Source organism: Carlito syrichta, unplaced genomic scaffold (assembly GCF_000164805.1).
Source record: "Carlito syrichta isolate Samal-C Ts95f unplaced genomic scaffold, Tarsius_syrichta-2.0.1 Scaffold63716, whole genome shotgun sequence".
NCBI lineage: Eukaryota > Metazoa > Chordata > Mammalia > Primates > Tarsiidae > Carlito > Carlito syrichta.
The window spans coordinates 258,716-278,304 of NW_007007812.1; the positions used below are offsets into that span (position 1 = coordinate 258,716).

Genomic DNA, 19,589 nt, shown 5'->3' on the forward strand with positions numbered 1-19,589 from the left:
CAAGTAGTTTCTAAATTATTTCCTTTGGAAAACAGAATTTTCTAAAGCACCATACTTCATGAATTCTCTAAGTCTTTCTTTGTCCCCTTCCAACATAAATGTAACCTAGAGGTATCATTAAGGGGAAATTGTGAGTGTTGGGGAGGACTCAAGTTCCAGAGCAAAAACTTCTAGCTGTCAGAAATATGTAAGAAATATCATGGGAACATAAAATCAACTATGCTAATTATGAGATATAATTGAGGTTATGCTTTATGTGTCAGAATGACTGGCTCAACTTCTCCCATCAAAACAGAAAATAAAAATCAAGGGGAAAAAAGACAGTTGTCAGGATCCCAGAATTAGTAGAAACCATTTAGCCCTAGTGCACAATGATGTTTCAGCACCAAGGACAGAGCTCTATGGGGCTTAATGACACTGATCCTATATAATTAATGAATTGTTTTAATGGCTTAGACTTTCCACTCAGATGTTTATACACTCATCCATATATTGCTGTTGTGAGCCCTAGCTGTTGTGAGCTGTTGTGAGCCCTAGCACTTCAGACCTTGGTACAATGTACAAAGACTCCAGCCAGTTACAGCACTCAAGGTAACTCACTGGGGCAGAAGATGAGCAAGATTGGCAAGCTAATGAGTACAACAGTGTATGACAGGTGGCATTACAGAGTTGTATACAAGCCATATGAGGTCCAGGAGAGGGAATGCTGAACTTTTACTGCTACAAAGAAAGACTTTACAAAGGATGTGACATTTGAGCTGGATATAAAAGATTGAGTGAAGTTTGCAAGACAGAAAAGAAACACCATGAAAGAGGACTTAGTGTGCTTGGAGATGTCTGGAAATGTGACTTGGTATGGCTAAAACATGGGTAAATGGGGAAATAAGGAATAAGCTGGGTCAAGTCATCAAGGGCTTGTATCCCAAGCCAAGAAGGTTAGGTTTTATCATGGGGAAACAGAAAACCATCAAATGATTTTGAACAAGGACAGGATCTGATCAGATTTGTATTTTGGAAAGGTATTTCAGACTGTGTGAGGGAGAACAGATTGAACAAAGGAAGTGAGAGGGCAGCAGGGCAGATGGGGTGACATTTCTCCAGATGCCTGGGAATAAGGAGCTGCTCCATCATAAAGTTGGGTAGACAGAGGGAATGAATTTATTTGGCCTGGCTCTCATTAGCTACTTACTAGTATTTCACATGCAAATTGTGTCTCTTCAGATTCCTCCAAGAAGATAAAGGATGTCTTGACTGAATTTAATGAGGGTGGGAGCCTCAAACAATTTGACCCACATGAGGTAAGAATATTTCCATATCAAGTCTCTAGAAAACCCTGTGCCCCAGCCTCTCCATAATGTGTTCCCTCTTGGAGGCTTAGCTTGACTTGAAGAATTTGCTCCTCCACCTGTTTTCTCCTGTTTCAAGTGAGCCATCAATGCGATTTGTCTTTCTATGTTCCCCAAGTCCATTCACTCTCCTGCTGTCCTAGAAGACTGCTATGACTTCTCTTCTGCTCACATCTCTCACTTCCCTTCTCTCCTCATTCACAGTTAACTACTGTATTTTCACTGAGAAAATAGACTCAATCAGAAAAGCTCTTCCACCAGTTCTCTTATTACCCCATGTGCCCACCTATCTGTACCTTTTCTTCTATAACTAGAGATAAACTCTTCATGCCCTTGCCTAAGTCCACCTCCTCACTTATGCACTCAATCCCACCTTCTGATGGCCTATTGACAAGCTTTGTTTCAGCAACACATCTCCCCATTCCCCTTCTTTCCCTTTCTTCTCCTCCCTTTTTTTCTCTATATATTTCTACCTGTCTCCTTCACATCAGCTGTCCTCTATATAGTCTATTTTTCCCATCAATGTATAAATACACTGTTATTTATTTTATATTAATAAATATTCTCCTAACTTCACTTCCTCCTTCTCATACCCCCTCATTTCTCTCCTATCTTTATAACAAAACTGTACAAAGATGTGTCTACACTCATTGCCTCCAAGTTCTCAGAAAAGAAAGCTCTTGAAAGCCCAGTGTATAACCCCTACCTCTCCACTAAAACCACTGGTCAAGATAGCCAAGGACCTCCTTGTGGCTAGACCCAATAACAGTCTCGCTGAACCCCATTGAACAGGGTTTGTCAAATTCTTCTCCATTTTCTTCCCTTGCTCTCAGGGGGCTACAATCTTCTGGTTTTCCTCTTACATCTTTACTTGACATTTCCACTTAAAAATCAAATAAAGATCTCAAACTAAACATGAACTAAACTGATATGCCCTTGATCATCCCTTACAAAATCTGCCTTTCAGGCAATCTTCCCCATTTCAGTACATGTCAACTCCACTCTTCAAGTTATTCAACCAAAAATTATGGAGTCTTCATTGACTTTTGTCTTTCTCTCCTATCCCACGTCCAATTCATCAGCAAATTCTGTCACTTCTACCTTGAAAATGTATCCAGAACCTAGTCACCCCTTACCACCTGCACTGCACTGCTGCCATTCTGACCTTAGTCATCACCATATTTTGCCCAGATTATTGCAAAGTCTCCTTATTAGGCTCCCTGCCTTTGCCCTAGCTCTTTTATGTTTATTCTTCATATGCATCCTAAGCAATTAGTTAAGACTTATTTCAGAGCTTATCACTACTCAACAGTCTTCCATGATTCTCCCAACCTTCTGCTCAGAGTAAAAGTCAAGGTCATTACAATCTGTTCCTCTCCCTGCTCTCTGAATTCATCTCTTGCTACTCACCCTATCTTCATTCCTTTCTAGCCGTATTAGCCTCCTTAATGCTGTAAAACAGTCAGTGTCACGGTAACCTTGCACCATGGCACTTATTGTTGCCACTTCTTGTATGTTTCTCCTGAACATAACCACATTCCCTTATCTCCTTCAAGTCCATGCTTGAACAGTGATTGTCACCTTCTTTATCTAAAATGCAAAGTCCTCTTTCCTGACACTTCCAATTCCCCTGCTCTGCTTTACTTTATTCTTTAGTACTTCCCACCATCTGTCACACTATGTCATTTACTTAATTAATTGTCTGCCTCTCCCACTAGAATATTTTTGTTTGCTGCTGTGTCTTCAGTGCCCAGAAACATGTCTGACTCATAACACACGTTTGGTAAATATTTGTGAACTGAATAAGTGAATGCAAGACCTCTTTCCACTTTCAAATTCAACTCATCTAACATATCTTGGGCATCTAGGCACCGTGCTGGGCACTATAGATCACATAAAAATAATGAAACACAGTTCCTGCTCTCCAGAACGTGTTTCCTACTGGCAGGGTCATGTTCAAGAGCCATGACCTTGGAGTTACATGGTCTTAGGTTAGATTTTATTTTTGCCACCAACCAGCAATGTGGCATTGAATAATATTTCACTTCTTTGAGTCTCACTTTTCTCGTCTATAAACTGACAATAACAAAAAAATAAAAGTCTTAAAGTTTGTGGATGAGTGAATTAAATGAGATAATGCTTGCAGAGTCTAACACTTTACAGGACACTTTAAAAATAGTACCCATTATTATTCCTCTTCTATTCCTTTTCCCTAGGATGTTTTAAACTCAATGCCCTTTTACTTGCTCCTGGATCCTTATATGAGGGCTAATTGCAGAAAAGTAACTAATCAGCAGGACTAACTTAGGGAGAGACTGGCCACTTACTTATTCAGGTTGTCATCCTCAGCCAACCTGAGGCAATACTTTCTCTGCTGGACACTGGGAATGAATTAACAAAACCTGTATTCCTATGGCACACCTGAGAGTGGCTTTGGTTAAAATGCACCAGTCGCAGAGAGAATGAAGCAGGAGGGAGGTTACCAGAGTGGGGAAGGGTAGGGAGCCGAGATTGAGAATGCACCACTTCAAAGAACATTCCTGAGGAGAAGCCATGCAGAGAAGATGGCAGAGTCAGCAAAGAAGTCACTACCCCTCACCCCCCACCCCCAGCTCCAACATCACAGAAACAAAGCCTGGCAGGGACTGCTAATCAGACTGTCAGTCCTGGGGCTGATAAGTGAGATGGGGGATAACTTGGTTAGGACATTGTGGGTGTGGAGACCACGGGAGTTTTCAGAAGCAAGAAGCAGCTTGGCTGTCATGAGCACAGGGCCGCCCTCGTCTTCATGGGGCTGGCCCCACTTTTTGTATGCCTGGTACTGTTGTGTCCAGGGGAGCTCTGTCACTCTGATTTCATTTTCTCACACAGTGTGGCTGACTTGTAGTAGGTGTGATATCATGGCTCGGGATTGGGGAAACAACAAGGCTTTCATTTCTTTTGAGCTTGATGGCTTACTGCTGCTAAAATGTCTCAACAAGAAATGGGTTAGCAGTGGGAAGGGGCAGGTTGCTAGGAAAGCTAGGACAGGAAGAGAAGTCTGCAGAGTGGTGGAGCTGCATCTGGCCGTGATGAACATGCCTTTGCCCACCAGCACCAAGTGACTCTCTGGAGAATAGAGCAGGGGAAGACAGCGAGAGAATGGACAGGACCCAGTGAAACAAAAGAGGCAGGTAGCTTGGTGGTACTGTGAGCCTGGACCCAGACACATCCAAACACAAAACCAAGCTCAGTCTGCCACATGCTTCATGATCTTGAGCAAGTTATTTACATTGCCAAAATGTATTTTATCCCAAAAAGTGATAGCAATAGTCTCCCTCACACTGCTTTCATGAGAATTCAGGTGTCTGCTCCAAGCTCTCCATCTAGTTCTCCTCCCTTCTTGGCCTGTGTAAGACTTAATACAGTCTCTTTAAGCAGACTGTGGCAGCTGCAGTTTCCCAGCTAATTTCTGCATGAAAGTTGCCCGGTAAAAACAGAGTTCCTTTGGCCTGAACCATGAAGGTGCCTGTGATATCAATCCAGGACTCAGAGAATTGCCGGCATGCCTTACATCATGCCTCAGTTTAGGCTTGATACCCACCCGCTCCTTACCCCATCACCCATCATGCATTTACTAAACAGCTACTCTCTTCCTGGTCTGTGCTTGCAAAGACCTTTTGTGTAACCCAGATATCACTTTGAGAATGGCACACTGTCACATTTCTTTGCCTGTTGAACGTGAGGTGCTTGGAGGAGTAGCAGGGAGCACTGTGGCAGCTCTGTGATCTGTGACAGATATAATAGCAGGAGCACTGGACTAGGAGTCAGAAAGTCTGGTTTCTGGTTTTGCTATGCCACTAGTTCGCTGGGGCAAATCGCTGAATTTCCTGATTCTCAATAGCATGAGGAGACCCAGCCCCTCTGAGGCTCTTCTGGTTTGAATGTTCTATGTCTCTGGGTTTATTCTATGCCATCCTGTTCCCCAGGATAGGGGCATGCATGATTGGACATGAGTTCCATCATCATTATTTTCTAAGTTCTCATAGCAGTTTGTCAGTTCTTTCCCTGTGTTACTCACCACTGATGGCCATGCATTGTAATCATTTCAGTACCTTCACCTCTTATATATAAACACCGAATCTCTTGAACATATAGACCCGTGAGTGTGTTCTCCATGGGTGCCCAGCACCGTGTCTTGTACTTAGAAGTTGCTCCTCTTCAGCACCAGACCATTCCTGAGGTGTACCAATTAGGAACCCATCATCTGTTCAAATATCTATCAAGAATCACTGTGGGAGGCAGCATGGGGGATACAAAGATGAATCAAGACATTCTCAATACCTTCCAGGAGCTCTGGGTATAGTAGAGGAACCAAGGCATGTTGCACATAAGTATACATTATTATAAAACAGCAGATGTGAGTGTCACAAGCCAGGAACCGAGGCCAAAGCATAGAAATTCGGGTACAGGAGATTATCAGGCTTCCTAGAAAGAGGTGGCAGCTGAGTTAGTCCTTGAAGTATGGCCAAATGTTAACATGTAGAGAAGGAAGAGGCTCATACAGAGTAAAATGCATGAAGGCTTTGTCAGGAAAGAAAACAGATATCAGAGCAGACAGAGCATATAGGTGAACATAGGGAGTGATAGGAGAAAATGTCAGAATGGTCTTAGAACTTGAAGAAGCTACTAATCTGAATTGGAAGGGGATTATGGGAGGCTGTGAATCCCAAAGTTCTCAGGAAGCACACAGGATGGTCCACTGGACTGTAAGAATACTACATATTAAATCTACCATTTACATTCATTTTTATCTCATCTAATTTCCATCTTCTGATTTTAATTCTGTAAGTATTTTATAATGTATAAGTGCACAGTAGTACATCAACTGATCTCAACTCTCTATGGATGATTAGAAACCATGGCAAGTTTTTTCATAAGAAAGTGATCTTATCAGAGTTGGGCTTTGAGAAGATCCATCTGGCAAGAATGAGTAAGATAGATGGAGGGACCAACAGATGGAGGTGGAGGCAAAGAAGACTTGGAAAGGGATTGCATTGGTCCAGGTGAAGCATGAAACAGAAGTCTGAAACCAGGAACTTTGGTGATGGCATCAGGGACAATGGACATAGAAAAGGTCTGACTGTGACAGATGTTCCAGACGAACAGTGGAGAGAAGGAAGGGATAGAAACTAGTCTCAGACAACTGAGAGTTCAAAGCTGATCCTGGAATATTGGAAGGATAATGGTGTTGTTGGCACTAATAGAAACTGTGGAGCTGAGAAGAGGAGCTGGTTTTTAGGAAGGAAGCTAATAGCAGTTTAGAACTTGAAATCTCCTAGTTTAGCACTCACAGTTTGCTGCAGAAGAAACCAAGGTTTTTTACAGCATGATGTTACACTTTGTTTAACTAAACTTTCTTTTTATTAAATCATTTAGTACAGTCAGTTTTCCAGAAATATTTTATTCTGGTAGCTTTCACTTGATCCTAACCAAAAGAGATTTATAGAACATTTTGGAACTCAAAACTGCATTTTTAAGACAGTACTTGTCAATTAAAATGGTACGAAAAGACAATGCAAAAAGAACTTTTGACATAAATTAATGAATAGCAACGCCATCAGCAAATATTCAGTCAAATCAGAGTAGAAAATGAAGAGAAGCAAAACAAAGCAATTCCATGGAAACTAGAGAGTTTCAAAAAGGAGAGAGGATGAAATGCTGCAGAAAAGCCAAAGATGAGAAAGTCAAACAGAGGCTATTAAATCTGTGACCTTCCAGAGAGCAGGCTCAGAGGTAATGGGCTAGAATCCAAACTGAACAGAATTAAGGAGGTAGAAAGACTGATCTGCTCTCTTTGGAGAAATTTCAAGGGGAAGGGGAAAAAGATGGGCCAGTAGCCCTAGTCGACAGCAATTTCTTTGGAATAGTGGTCGTTGAACATATTTGCAGGTGGAAGAGAAGAAATTGCTGGGGGAATGTGATCAGAGTCAGCAAGGAGAGAATCAAGGGTCATAGAGTGTGGGATATACTTAGAAATTAGGGGGGAAAGATTCTCGTGTGCTGGGAAAATGTAGGAGGATGCATGAGGAAGGAACATTCTGAGATGATGAGGCCACAGCGACAGAGCAGGATAGAAAGAGTCCCTCAGGTACAGAAAAGGGTCAGAGAGATGGACAGCTGTCACAAAGAGTGTGAGTCCACCATTTGCTTAGAGTTCCCTTAATCTGGTAAGTACCTCTGTCCAACTGAATCAGGTTTCTACCACTCTGCAAAGGCAATGTATATAACAGATTACTCTGGGGCTAAACAGAAATTGTTCTGTGAGCTCCCAATGGGTTGGGAGGGCATCACTTGCTTTTAGGGCCAAGACTTTGGACCCAAACTTGATTATACCCATGCGAGACAGCTCCTGGTTCTGGGAAGTCTCTCAGATCTCCCAGAACAGACAAGGGTTTAAATGCAAGTAGGCTCCTAAAAAGGGACTTTTATTCTCATGGCTATTATTATTCGCAGAAGCCTGCACAGCAGATCGTGGAGTACTTCTTCCTCAAATGATTTCCAGGAGCATCTGCCGATTTGATGAAGAATCTGATGCCATCAAGGCGCAAGCCAATGATGACTCACTGCAAACTGTTGTTGTGGAGGGTTTGCTGAGTGCAGCAGTCCTTTCTGGCAGGGTTGCTCCCAGCCTGGGACCAGAAGCCAGGCGGTACTGGGAGAGGCACAGCAGGAAGAGGGTCTAGTTATTGGCAAGTCTCTTGGTTCTGCCTTCTGTCCTTGGCTTCCTGCTCTTCTCCTGGTGCCTAAAACCTTCACAAGGACATGTTTTGAGAAGCAGCTAAGCCAGACTCACACACTCCCTGGTTATCCTGGGGTTTGTCCAGGGATGATCAGGATTATGAAAGTAATAAAGTATGGAGCCTGTTCTTTTCTCTTCCAGGTCTTTCCTACTTTCTGAGACCTGAATCCTCAGGACTCACACCCCTCACAGTGCCAGAGGAAACCAAGATACACAGAAGAGCCATGTCTTTCCAATGTTTTCAACTCCATCCTTCTTCATCATAGCTAGGATTCTAAGGCACTGACCTCATCCCTGCTCATTAGAGCCATGTCCCTGGACTAAGGCAGGGCCCTTCCCTAGAGCCTGCACTCCCAATGCTCACTTTCCATCGCCCCCCTTTTGGTTTAAATTTACATCATATCATTTCTCATTACAAAAGCCTTCCCTGGATCTGTGCTCCAATGAGCCCCGACAGTCTCCAACATGTTCCCTTTCATACATCCCACCCCCTGCCCCCATACCTGTCAACCTCTATCACCTCCTTGGACTTTTCATCCCTACCCCTATCAACTCCTCCAGTTCCTTCTGCTTCCCTTTCTGTCTCTTTCATCTGCCACTTCCCTGACTCCTTTTCCTTCTCTTCCTTCACTTCTCTTCACTCTCTGTTCCTTCACTTCGCTCCACTAACTTTTTTTTTGCCCCTTCTCAGCCAATTAGCTATGATGTCTTCAAGCTGTTCATGAGGACATACTTGGAGGTGGACCTCCCTCAGTCACTGAGCACTCACCTCTTCCTGGCCTTCAGCCAGAAGCCTAGACAAGAGACCCCTGACCACCCAAAGGAGGAGGCCAGCAGCAACGAGGCCAATGGCCCAGGTGCACAGACCAGTTTTCTGCAAGATGGGAGGGCATTATGTAGCTCTAACCCCCTTACCACAGGCACAAGCTGCATTCTTAAGGGGGTCCCCTGAGCATAGTAACTTCCCCGTGGGGTGGTAATGGGGACCAAGGGATCAGAACTCCTTTCCTCATGGGGCCTTTACAGGCAACCCTGTCTGATGAATCTCTCAATAAGAGGAATAAAGAAGAGGAATTCCTGCCACTCAGGATCAGAGAGTTGGTGGGGGGACACAAATTAATGTATGGGATGGAGGGCAGGGGGAAGAGATCCTTCCGCAGAGGCTGCCAGTTCATGAATGGGGCACATTCAGCTTCTGTGTCAAGGCTGGGACTAGTCTAGGGATGTCAGACCAAGCCTAGAGCTTGGTCTATAATGGGGGAGACACAGTCAACCCCTATAAGAGAGCATGAACCCAACTGACAGTAACCCAGAAACACAAACATAACCTAAGTAAACAAGATCCCATGGCAAAATCCCCTCCCTGCCCACTCAGGAAGCTGGAGGCCTTGGGTTGCTCTTTCAACCTTCTTTTTTCCCCCAGATTCCAACATTCAGAAAGTGGGCAATGCTGCCAAAGCAGACGAGGCCTGTGCCCCTGATGCTGGTAAGTCTTTGGAATGTGAGATTTGGGGAAGAAGTGAGGAGTACCTCTTCCTTGAAGAGAAGTGGGAACGCCGACCCAGCAGTTTTGTCTCTGTGTAATTGTGCACCTTTATGTAGATCTTATCCTCTGTGACCTTTAAAATCTCCATCTCTAGGACTTCTCCATTCAAATATTTTAGGATTCTGAGGTTAGGTAAATTGTTTCACTAATGTGGGGGGGGGGGGGAAGAAGGAGGGAGAGAGTAAAGGAGCGAGGGATAGAGGAAAAGAGAGAGAGAAGGTAAACCGGTGACTCTTGAGCTGTAAACTGGTGACTCTTGAGCTGAGGTACAGAAAACACTACCAGGGTGCAACTGGAGAGAGATTGGGCAAGAATATAAGAATGTGCCGTGGTTGACTTCCAACAAGATACACATACACTATGTTGAGTAAGTTGGGGGGTTGCTAATAAGTTAGCAGGGGAAGCCAGCTAAAGTTTCAAGGTCCATTTGCCAGGTAGCTGTTTATTACATATTTCATGTAACCTTCACAATCACACTCCTTCACACATGAGGAACTGAGGTTTTTAGAGATTATATGCTACTGGTGTGATCTGTGAAGCCAGGGATTCAACCCGAAATTGTCCAACTGTGAAGTTCTTTCCTGCACTGAGAGAAGAGGCAGTGGTCTCTGTTGAGGTGCCTGGTGGTTTGTTCAGTTCCTGGTGGAATGAGCAAGGCTGTGCTCTCAGTGGGACCACTGCAGTGGTTCCTGCCTTCCACAGATCCCACTGCTGGGCTGTAAGAGACATGGAATCTTTTCTGGCACATTTTTCAATGAGAAGCCATTCCTCTGTGCTGCAAACAGACTCGAGGCCAGAATCTCCTAAGAAAACAGGAAAGAGCAAAGGTTAGCATGCTTGACTTCTGTTCTCATGTCCAATACAGCTTTCCTGGGTGCTGTCCACCAAGCTGAGTCAGGCAATAGAGCATGTTGGTTAAGAATCCATACTTCAGAATCAGACTGCCTGGACTGGATTCTCAACTATGACACTACCTAGTTCTGTAATCATGGGCATGTTTGAACAGTGTCTCTGTGCCTCAGTGTCCCCATCTGTAACATAAGATAATAATAAGTGTTATTATGAAGGTTGCATGAGTTGAACATATAAATGCTTAGAACAATTCTGGCACATAGTAAGTGTTCGATAATATTAGCTATTATTATTCTGCCACCCTCCAGAAATACACCCTATTCTAAATTCATTGTGGTCTGCCATAATCTCCTTCAGTCTGCACCCTCAAATTCCATCTGTGTCAGTAGGGCATCCTATTCTCATGGGAGGTCTCCCATGAACTCGTTTTCTCCCAAGTGGCTCCTGAAGCTTCAAATACAAAGACTCAGAGAGTCAGACCTTTTTTTCTGTCCATTATAATTTTATTGAAAAGATTTATAGCTACTCAAAGGTGACTTTCAGCTCTTGAGATGTGCCCAGGAGACAAAGAGTGCGGTTTTGTTATATTTTCCAAATATATATAAAACAAGATAGAGAAGAGATACTACAACTGAAGGAGAAGAGGAACAAGTTGCAACAGGGACCTAGGATGAGATAATTTCTTCAAGTGGACACTAGATGTAGTTCTGGTCTTTTTTTGCAGTTACAGCAAAAAAGAAAACTAAAAGGATTATAGAGTTTTTGGTGTTTAACTGAAGGACAGATGAGATGTCAAAAAAAATTCATTATAAATGGAAAGCAGAGCATGGTTGAGGTGGGGGGGAATTTGTTACTTCTGGATCATAAGCTCAGCAAATTTCCGGGTAGCTTGTGGAGCTCCAAAAAGCAAAGATTAAGGGCACTAATGTCTTCCTGATGCCTTCAGGGACAACAGCAGGACAAGGCCCTACAAAAATGTTGGCTCGCCCACCCCCTGCTCAGAACCCCACCCAGCCCATGCTAGGTCCATGGTCCCCTAATGAAATGAATTAAAGCCATAAATAACTCTTACATCTCATATGGAGTTAGAGGAAGCATATTCTGGCATTCTCATGGTAGAAAGGAAAGGATGAATCTCAAAGCTTTGAGATTTCTTTCGACTCCCAGCAAGAAAAGCAATGGTAAAAAAATATCCTGCCCCAAATTCTTTACCTAGAGACTTCCTTAGTCCAAATATCTGGTCAGGAAGAATCTGGGAAAAGTTACATTTCATTCCTTGAAGTTTCAAATTGTCTGAGCAGGGTTTTTGTTAGTGGATGAAGTTTCTGAGGTGGCAAAGGAAGCTTATTGGGGATAAATCATTACATGATACTTGAGAAAAGATGATTGATTATGATAATGGAAATCAGTCAACTTATTTGACCACTTATTTGCAATAGCTTTATCATTCTGAGTCTAAAAGAGAAATTTCCAAAGATTTCTTCCTGGGATGATTCTGTGATGTACCATTTTCCTTGTGTATGGGGAAAGTCAGCTCTCTGTGGTCAAAGCATGAAAGGGCAACTATCTGACTCTCGGTCCAGGGAGATGTGTAGCATTTTTTAAAATCTCCTTTTGAGACTTGAGATTTCAAGAAGTAAATCCTTTTCCTGCTGGGCCTTCTTCCACAGATGTCTTAATTAAATGCCTCTGCTCACCAGAAATAAGAAGACACCCCAGAGAGTGGGTAGACACCCTTGCTGGTAGACACCCCAGAGAGTGGTCTTTGCCAGCAAGGAAAGCAAAGTCCTATAATCACCTGAGATCAGGCCATCTGTTGAAAATTCTAACCTTTCCCTGTGGCCCAAGCAGAAACCAAAGGAAGAAACTAAATTCTTATTTGATGTGGCCTATCTAAGCCTATCAGTTCAGTCCCTAAGCTCAGATCTGGCACAACACACTTCAAGTTATTCATTCCCAAAGTCGATAGATTTATGCCTGTGTCCATAAGTAGACAGGACCTTCAGAGTCCAGACATTTCCTCAGAGTTCTAAGCTGTCTGTCATTGTCAGGATGTCAGCTCAGAAAAGGCTGAGTCTACCCTTTCCTTCATGAAGCCCAGGCCTGAATGAGAAAAATCAGGAGAACTTTAGTCTCCTGGTTTTTAGTTAGTTTCTTGGGCTGTTGAGATGTTTCAGCAGTCTGGAATATAGCAGTTTCAAAGGAAGTTCTCCATTATTTTTTCTTGGTTTTCGCCAATTTTAAAAGTAATATACTCACACTGTAGAAAATTTGATGGATAAAAAATAATCATAAAGAAACAACAGAGATCATCAACAAAGACCAATGGTTCTCAGAGATCAAGAGGAAGGGGAGGATGAATAGTCAAAACACAGAAAAATTTTAGGGCAACAAAACTTACTCTGTATAATACTAATAATGGTAGAAATACGTCATTGTACTTTTGCCCAAACCCATAGAATGTATAACACTAAGAGTGAATCCAAACGTAAGCTATAGACTTTGAGTGGTGATGAAGTGTCGGTGTATTTATCATTTGTAACAAATGTACCACTCAGATGAGGAATTGATACATGATAGGCTATGCGTCAGGGCAACAGATATGTGAAAAATCTCTGTACCTTCTTCTAGCTTTGCTATGAACCTAAAAGTACTCTAAAAAATTGTCTTAAAAAATAAAAGAATCAATAAAATCACCATAATCCCACCAAGGCAACTGTGTGTGTATGTGACCTCCTTGTAGGTTTTGTTCCTATAAATTTTGTTTACAGAATTGAGATCCAATTGCACTGTATTTGTAATTTTGTACCTCGCTTTGTTTTTTACTGTCAAATATATTCACAAGCCTTTTTGTCATTCAAGACTTTGGGTAAACATTCATTTTAGTGGAATTCCCCCTATAACAGATGAGATACCTGAGGTTGGGTATGGGAGAGTAAGCCTGCTTGAATCTAGCACAGAATTCCAGTCTTCTACTGCTGGCCTGATGCTCTTCCACTAGACCAATTTGCCCAACTGAAGGAAACAAGTAATACAGGTCTACCCAGAAACTCTCACATTTTATGACATGGCACCAGGACGGAACCTCTGTGATCTAGAAGATGGCCTTAGCTTTTTTGTACTGGTGGTACTTGAGGGATGTACTCAGATGGCTATCAGTTAGGGTATTTTATGTAAGGCAGCATGAGAAGGAAGAACACAGTGTCAGTGTCATTCCGTCCTCCCGGATCCCAGCATCTCTACAACAGAAGTGAACAGTGGAAACTACAGCAATGGCTCAAGATCCAAACACAACTCTAGTAATCCAAGAGTCTTCAGAAACTGCTGTAAGAATGTTTTAAACACATTTTTGTTGAGGTATAATTGACATAAAATAAATCGTATGCTTTAAGGATATAATTAATAAGTTTTGACATGTGTATACACTTGTAAAACCATCACCACAATCAATATAATGAACATATCCATTATCTCTAAAAGTTTTTTTGGTAATGCTTTTCTCCCACCTTTCCCACCCACCCACCCACCCATTATCCCTGTGCAACTACAGATCTACTTTCTGTCACTGTATATTAGATTGCATTGCTAAATTGTATATAAATGGAATCATACACTATATACTCTGGCTTTTTTTCACTCAGCATAAAATTGTGAGATTTCCCCGTATTTTGTGTATCCATAGTTCATATATTTTAGTTGTTGATTCATATTCTAATTTATGGATATTCCACAATTTATTATTAGCTTATTGATGGACATTTGAGTCGTTTCCAGTTTAGGGTTATTATAAATAAAACTATTATAAATGCTCCTGAGCTTTAATGATGTTCTTGTGCTTAATTGTTTATTTATTTAGGTCTTATTTAATTTATTTTTCTATATTATGTGGTTCAATTTACTAAAATTTTGCCATGAATCTCTGCCTCTATGTTCATGAAAGATATCGATATGCAGGCTTATTGTCTTATAATGTTATTGTCTGGTTTTGGCTTTAGAGTAATGTTGGCCTCACAAATGAGTTACATTGGATTTCCTTCTCTTAGATTTTCTGGAAGAATTTGTGTAGAATTCACATTATTTCCCCTTTAGATGATGGACGCTGAATATTTTTGCATTCTTATAAATATTCTTGAGCTTTGTTTCTGGGTACAATTAAGTTAGTTGGAAATAGTCTGATCTTTTTGAGTATATCTTTTCAGTTTTGTTGGGCAAAAGACATTTACTCTAGAGCTAATTTTGCCTCACTACCAAGGCAAAGCACTTGAGTGCCCTACCAATGATTCATGAATTATGGGGGTTTTCTACCTTGGTTTATGGGAATAGGCATTTCTCCTGGTTCTCTTTGCACTTCAAAAATTGTTCCCTCTAATCCTGAGTCTTTCCCCAGTCTCAGGTACTTTCCTCATAGGAATGTGTTCATCAGTACTCAGCTGAATAATTGAGAGGAACTTTCTACTGATTTCTCAAAGGAAATCTTCTACACATCTCCAGAACACACACACACACACACTCTCTCTCTCTCTCTCTCTCTCTGTGTGTGTGTGTGTGTGTGTGTGTGTGTGTGTGTGTGTGTGTGTGTGTGTGTGTAGCTTCCTCCTCTCCAAGCCTTAGTCTGTAAATTCCCACCACTATGGGGTCCCAGAACTCCAGCCTCATCTCCACTCAACGAGCCTGCCAGGGTCTGCCTGAGTTCCCCTTCTTGCACTGCAACCCGAAACCCTTTCCAAACAGTATCATTTACCAACTGTAGGGGTTTTGTCATCTCCTCAGGGGTCACTGTTTGATACTGCCTGGTATTCAATGTCTTATGAACCATTGTTTAATATATTTTGTCCAGTTTTTTAGTGTTTCAGGTGGGAAGGTAAATCTGGGCCCTGTTACTCTATTTTAGTCAAAGTAGAACACATTGATAGTGTTTTAAAGAATGAATAATCTGAAGATATAGCAATATTTGGGGGGAAAATGGATGACCTAGTACAAAGGACTTCTCTCATCTGTCCTGTACATTATTAAGTTATGTTTTTACATAACTTTTCCTCCAGTGATGATTTTAACACTTCTGTTGCATACATAATTTTATTACAACCTCCTCTATCTCACTACTCCTGTTTTTATCTCATCCTATTATATTTTCATCTCTACTTGTTCAACCCTGAGGCTTTCTGCTCTCATTTAACAGAGGCTAAATCTTCTTGTGACCTACTGAAGGTCTTGTCCAATAGGAAATTACTTTCAAAAATCTGGTGCTCTGAGACTTCAGAATGAAGCTTCCTTTTCTTGTTTTGCATCCTGTTTCAGAGGCTCCATCTTGATCTCTTCATGGGGCCCTTCATAACATACTGAGTTCATCAGTGACTCCTACTCTCCATCTGAATGATGACTGACTCCCTGCTTGGACCCACAACCCAGGACCTGGGAGGCTCTCATCTAGCACAGCTCTACTAACCTGAGAGGGAATGTTTACTCCCATTGCTTGGCTCTGTGGTTCTCTGAATTAATAGTTAATGGATAACATTGCCTTCCCCAGCAACATTGCTATCAAGGCTGTATCTCCTTCTGCCTGTACCTTCAGCACTTTATTTCTTGGTGATAGTACAATACCTAAGTTGGATTTTCCACTGCTCATCTTCCATTTATTCCCTAGTTAGCTGTTTTCTGTGTGTTGTATACTCCTAGAGGATAGTAAGAGATCATTTCTGATAGTTATGGAGGTAAAGAAGCTGAGGGAAAAGAGACTGCACTCAGTGTCTCAAGAAGTAGAATCACACAGCAAAATAGAGATGTCCAATTTTCTTGTCAGTGATAGACCTTATATTTCTGAACCAGAGGACAGAGTGTAGAAGAGACAAAGAATTTTTCTACCCAAGAGAAGAAAATTTTCTGAGAGAAAACTTACTCTATTCTTGTGGTACAGTAAATTCACATTCTACATTTTTTAAAATCCAACTGATCAGGCTTGCAGTTTAATTTCAGTTATTCCTAGTTTCTGGAAATCACTTGGATATCAATCTCAGTTTTCGCTTTTGAATATTTATATCTTTATGGTCCTTATTCAAGAATAAAATTGTGAGAGGGTATAATGCTAAATGACTATTGGTCATTTACCATTTTGAAATACCAACCAGGTAAGAGGTGGGGAGGGGGGAGAAAAATACCCCCAACCAAAATTACTTCTATAAGTAGAGTGTATTCTCAAAAAAGTAGGTTAAATGACATTTACCTATTGACCATGGTTATTCCCAAGAATCACTATCATCTTTTCTGAATATTCACAGAGTATAGATGAATGAGGAATGAGGAAACAGAAGAATTAGATCTCTTCAGAGAATATGAACTCCATAAACTGGATTTCTAGGGTCACCAATTTGATATCTAATGTAGCCAAAGCTTTTGAAGACACATATAAAATTCTTGCCTCCACCATGAAAAGGATGGGACAACAAAGGAGGTTTAATATATTCTAAACATAGAGTGTCCTTGGATGCTTTTCTTTTGCCCATCACAGAATCAAAGATGACTGAGAAGCAAGCAGCAGTTGAAGACCAAGTGGCAGCACCCCCTCTGCAAGACGCTGCTGCTCAGTCTTCAAGCTCGAAATCCTCCATAGTGTACCTGAAGGATGTTGTGTGTTACCTGTCACTGCTGGAGATGGGGAGACCTCAAGATAAGCTGGAGTGTAAGTGCTCCCCTGTCAAGGGGCTTCAGCTTTTTCCTAGAGGAAGATCTGGAGCCCTGTCCATCATTCTTAAACATGCTGAAGATTGAGCTGGGTCCTGCCTTCTTGGGGGAGGTTTCTTTGTCCTGTTATCTGCAGATATATGAACATCTTCTCCTAGGATCCACCCTAGGACATAGTACCAGTTGCATATAGAGTGGGAAGGGCTTCTGAGAGCCAAGCACTGAGAACCAGAATTTTCAAAGGGGACAAAGTCTCTTCAAGGAGTCAAGACTTTCCTGCTTTGCTGGCAGGACTTCTTGAAAGTCTTTAATTGGCTATGTTGCCCAGGCTACCTCCTCTTAACAGATTTTTCATGGAAAGATATTAACCTGTGTCCTCCTTCCCCTATTTCATGCCCAGCCAACCATTTAACTATGAGGGTTTTTTTTCCCCACTTCGACTAAAATGGAGGATTGATGAGGCCTATGAGGATTGATGAGGCCTATCTCTATCTTGTTAAGACTTTTTTCCATTTCACCACCTACCTCTTACCCCAGGTTATTTGGCTTCTAGAGAAAGAGGGCTAGTTAATTCAAGGAGTTGAGCTTGTTTTCATGGTGCTACTAAAGTTGGTTTTTAAAACGTCTTCAGGAGAGTAAGACCTGGGGGCAAAAAGGAAAGTTTATAGTTACTGAAACGGCCTTGAACAGTCTTGAAGATGACTCAGTCCAGGAACAGATTCATTGGCCTCTGTGAGCCTACAGGCATATTTTCAAAAATAGATGAAAGGACATTTTGAAAAAAAAAAATTGTATTGTTTTGCTTCTCTTGGGAACTTAAGTAGACAATAAGGAAAAAAATACACATTATAGCAAAAGTTAAACTATCAACTAATAATAAAACTAGTCAGCAAAACTTAAATATTAGCGAGTGAAGTCTGCCAAAGGTTAACTCTCACCAAAACCAAAATGAAACAGTTTGCCCATTAGCTGAGCTTAAAATCTCCCCCATGGGTTTGAGGTGTTAACAATTGCAAATCTTAAACACTAATTTGGTAGCAATTGTAGCAGATTTCTGTTTTCTTCTGGCAAATGTTAAAAATGAAATGTCAAGTTATTTCTAATATTTAGCTAGATTTTGTTTTAGGCAATATATTTGTCAGTAACTATCAAAGAGAATGTGGCAGATTCTTTATGTTAGTGACTCTCAGACTGAGTCTTGTAATGGTAATGAAAAGAAACATTTTACTAGAAAATTTCAAAGATAGGTAAAAGTGGAGAGAGTACAATGAACTTCCATGGACCATCCCCAGCGTCAGCAATTATCAACTCAAGGTCAGTGTTTATTTATACCTCCTACATAGTCCCTCTGCCTCAGACTACTTTGAAACAAATTCCAGACATCATATAATTGTATCTATAAATATTTCAGTATGTACCTCTAAAAACACAGACTCTTTTTCTTAAATATAACCATAACACCACTACCATATTTAAAGAAAATGATTCCTTACTATTATGAAATGTTCAGTAAACATTCACATTTGTCAATTATCTTTGATATTTTTAATTGCTTGAACCAGGATTCAAGTTGATGCATCCTTATTTGTTATTATGTCTCTTCACTCCCTCTCTCTCCTTTTTTTTTTTTTTTTTGAGTTGAAGTTTCACTCTGTCATCCAGATTGGGGTGCGGTGGCACACTCCCGGTCACTGCAGCCTCGACCTGCTGGGCTCTGGCGATCCTTCCATTCAGCCTTCCAAGTATCTGGAACTACAGGTGCGCGCTACCATGCCCGGCTAATTTTTGTTTTGATTTATTGTAGAGATGAGGTCTCGCCAAGTTCCCCGGGCGGGTCTCAAACCCACGGTCTCAGGCAATCCACTCACCTCGGCCTCCCAAAGCACGGGATTACAGGCTGAGCCACCGAGCCCGGCCTCTTCACTCTCTTTTAATCTTTTGGTTCCCTCTCTAATTTTTTCCTTGCAATTGTTTGTTGTAGAAACTTGGTTATGTAGAGTTTTCATTTTGATATATTTTTCATTAAACCAAGTCAATATATAGTCTTTCCTAATTTTAACTATTGAAAACATAAGCTTTTCTTTTTTCTTTGAGTTAAAGTCTCACTCTGTCACCCAGACTGGAGTGCAGTGGCCGCTTCTGGCCACCGCAGCCTCAACCTGCTGGGCTCCAGCGATCCTTCCGCTCAGCTCAGCCTTCCAAGTAGCTGGAACTACAGGCGCGCGCTACCACACCCAGCTGATTTTTTATTTATTGTGGAGATGAGGTCTTGCCAAGTTGCCCAGCGGGTCTCGAACTGACGAACTCAGGCAATTCACTCACCTCGGCCTTCCAAAGGCGCGGGATTACAGGCTGAGCCACTGAGCCCGGCAAGCTTTTCTTTTTT

General features: G+C 41.7%; 1 protein-coding gene across 2 annotated transcripts in view; it reads left to right on the forward strand.

Annotated features, from left to right (window-relative positions):
• The window catches only part of DGKG (diacylglycerol kinase gamma), a 212,003-nt gene that overhangs the window by 54,269 nt on the left and 138,145 nt on the right, over positions 1-19,589 (forward strand). For both annotated transcript variants that reach the window (XM_021708769.1, XM_008051124.2), the window contains exons 3-6: positions 1,222-1,298; positions 8,819-8,984; positions 9,551-9,613; positions 17,031-17,201. In XM_021708769.1, the coding sequence (XP_021564444.1) occupies positions 1,222-1,298; positions 8,819-8,984; positions 9,551-9,613; positions 17,031-17,201 (477 nt within the window). The remainder of the gene's footprint in view (positions 1-1,221; positions 1,299-8,818; positions 8,985-9,550; positions 9,614-17,030; positions 17,202-19,589) is intronic.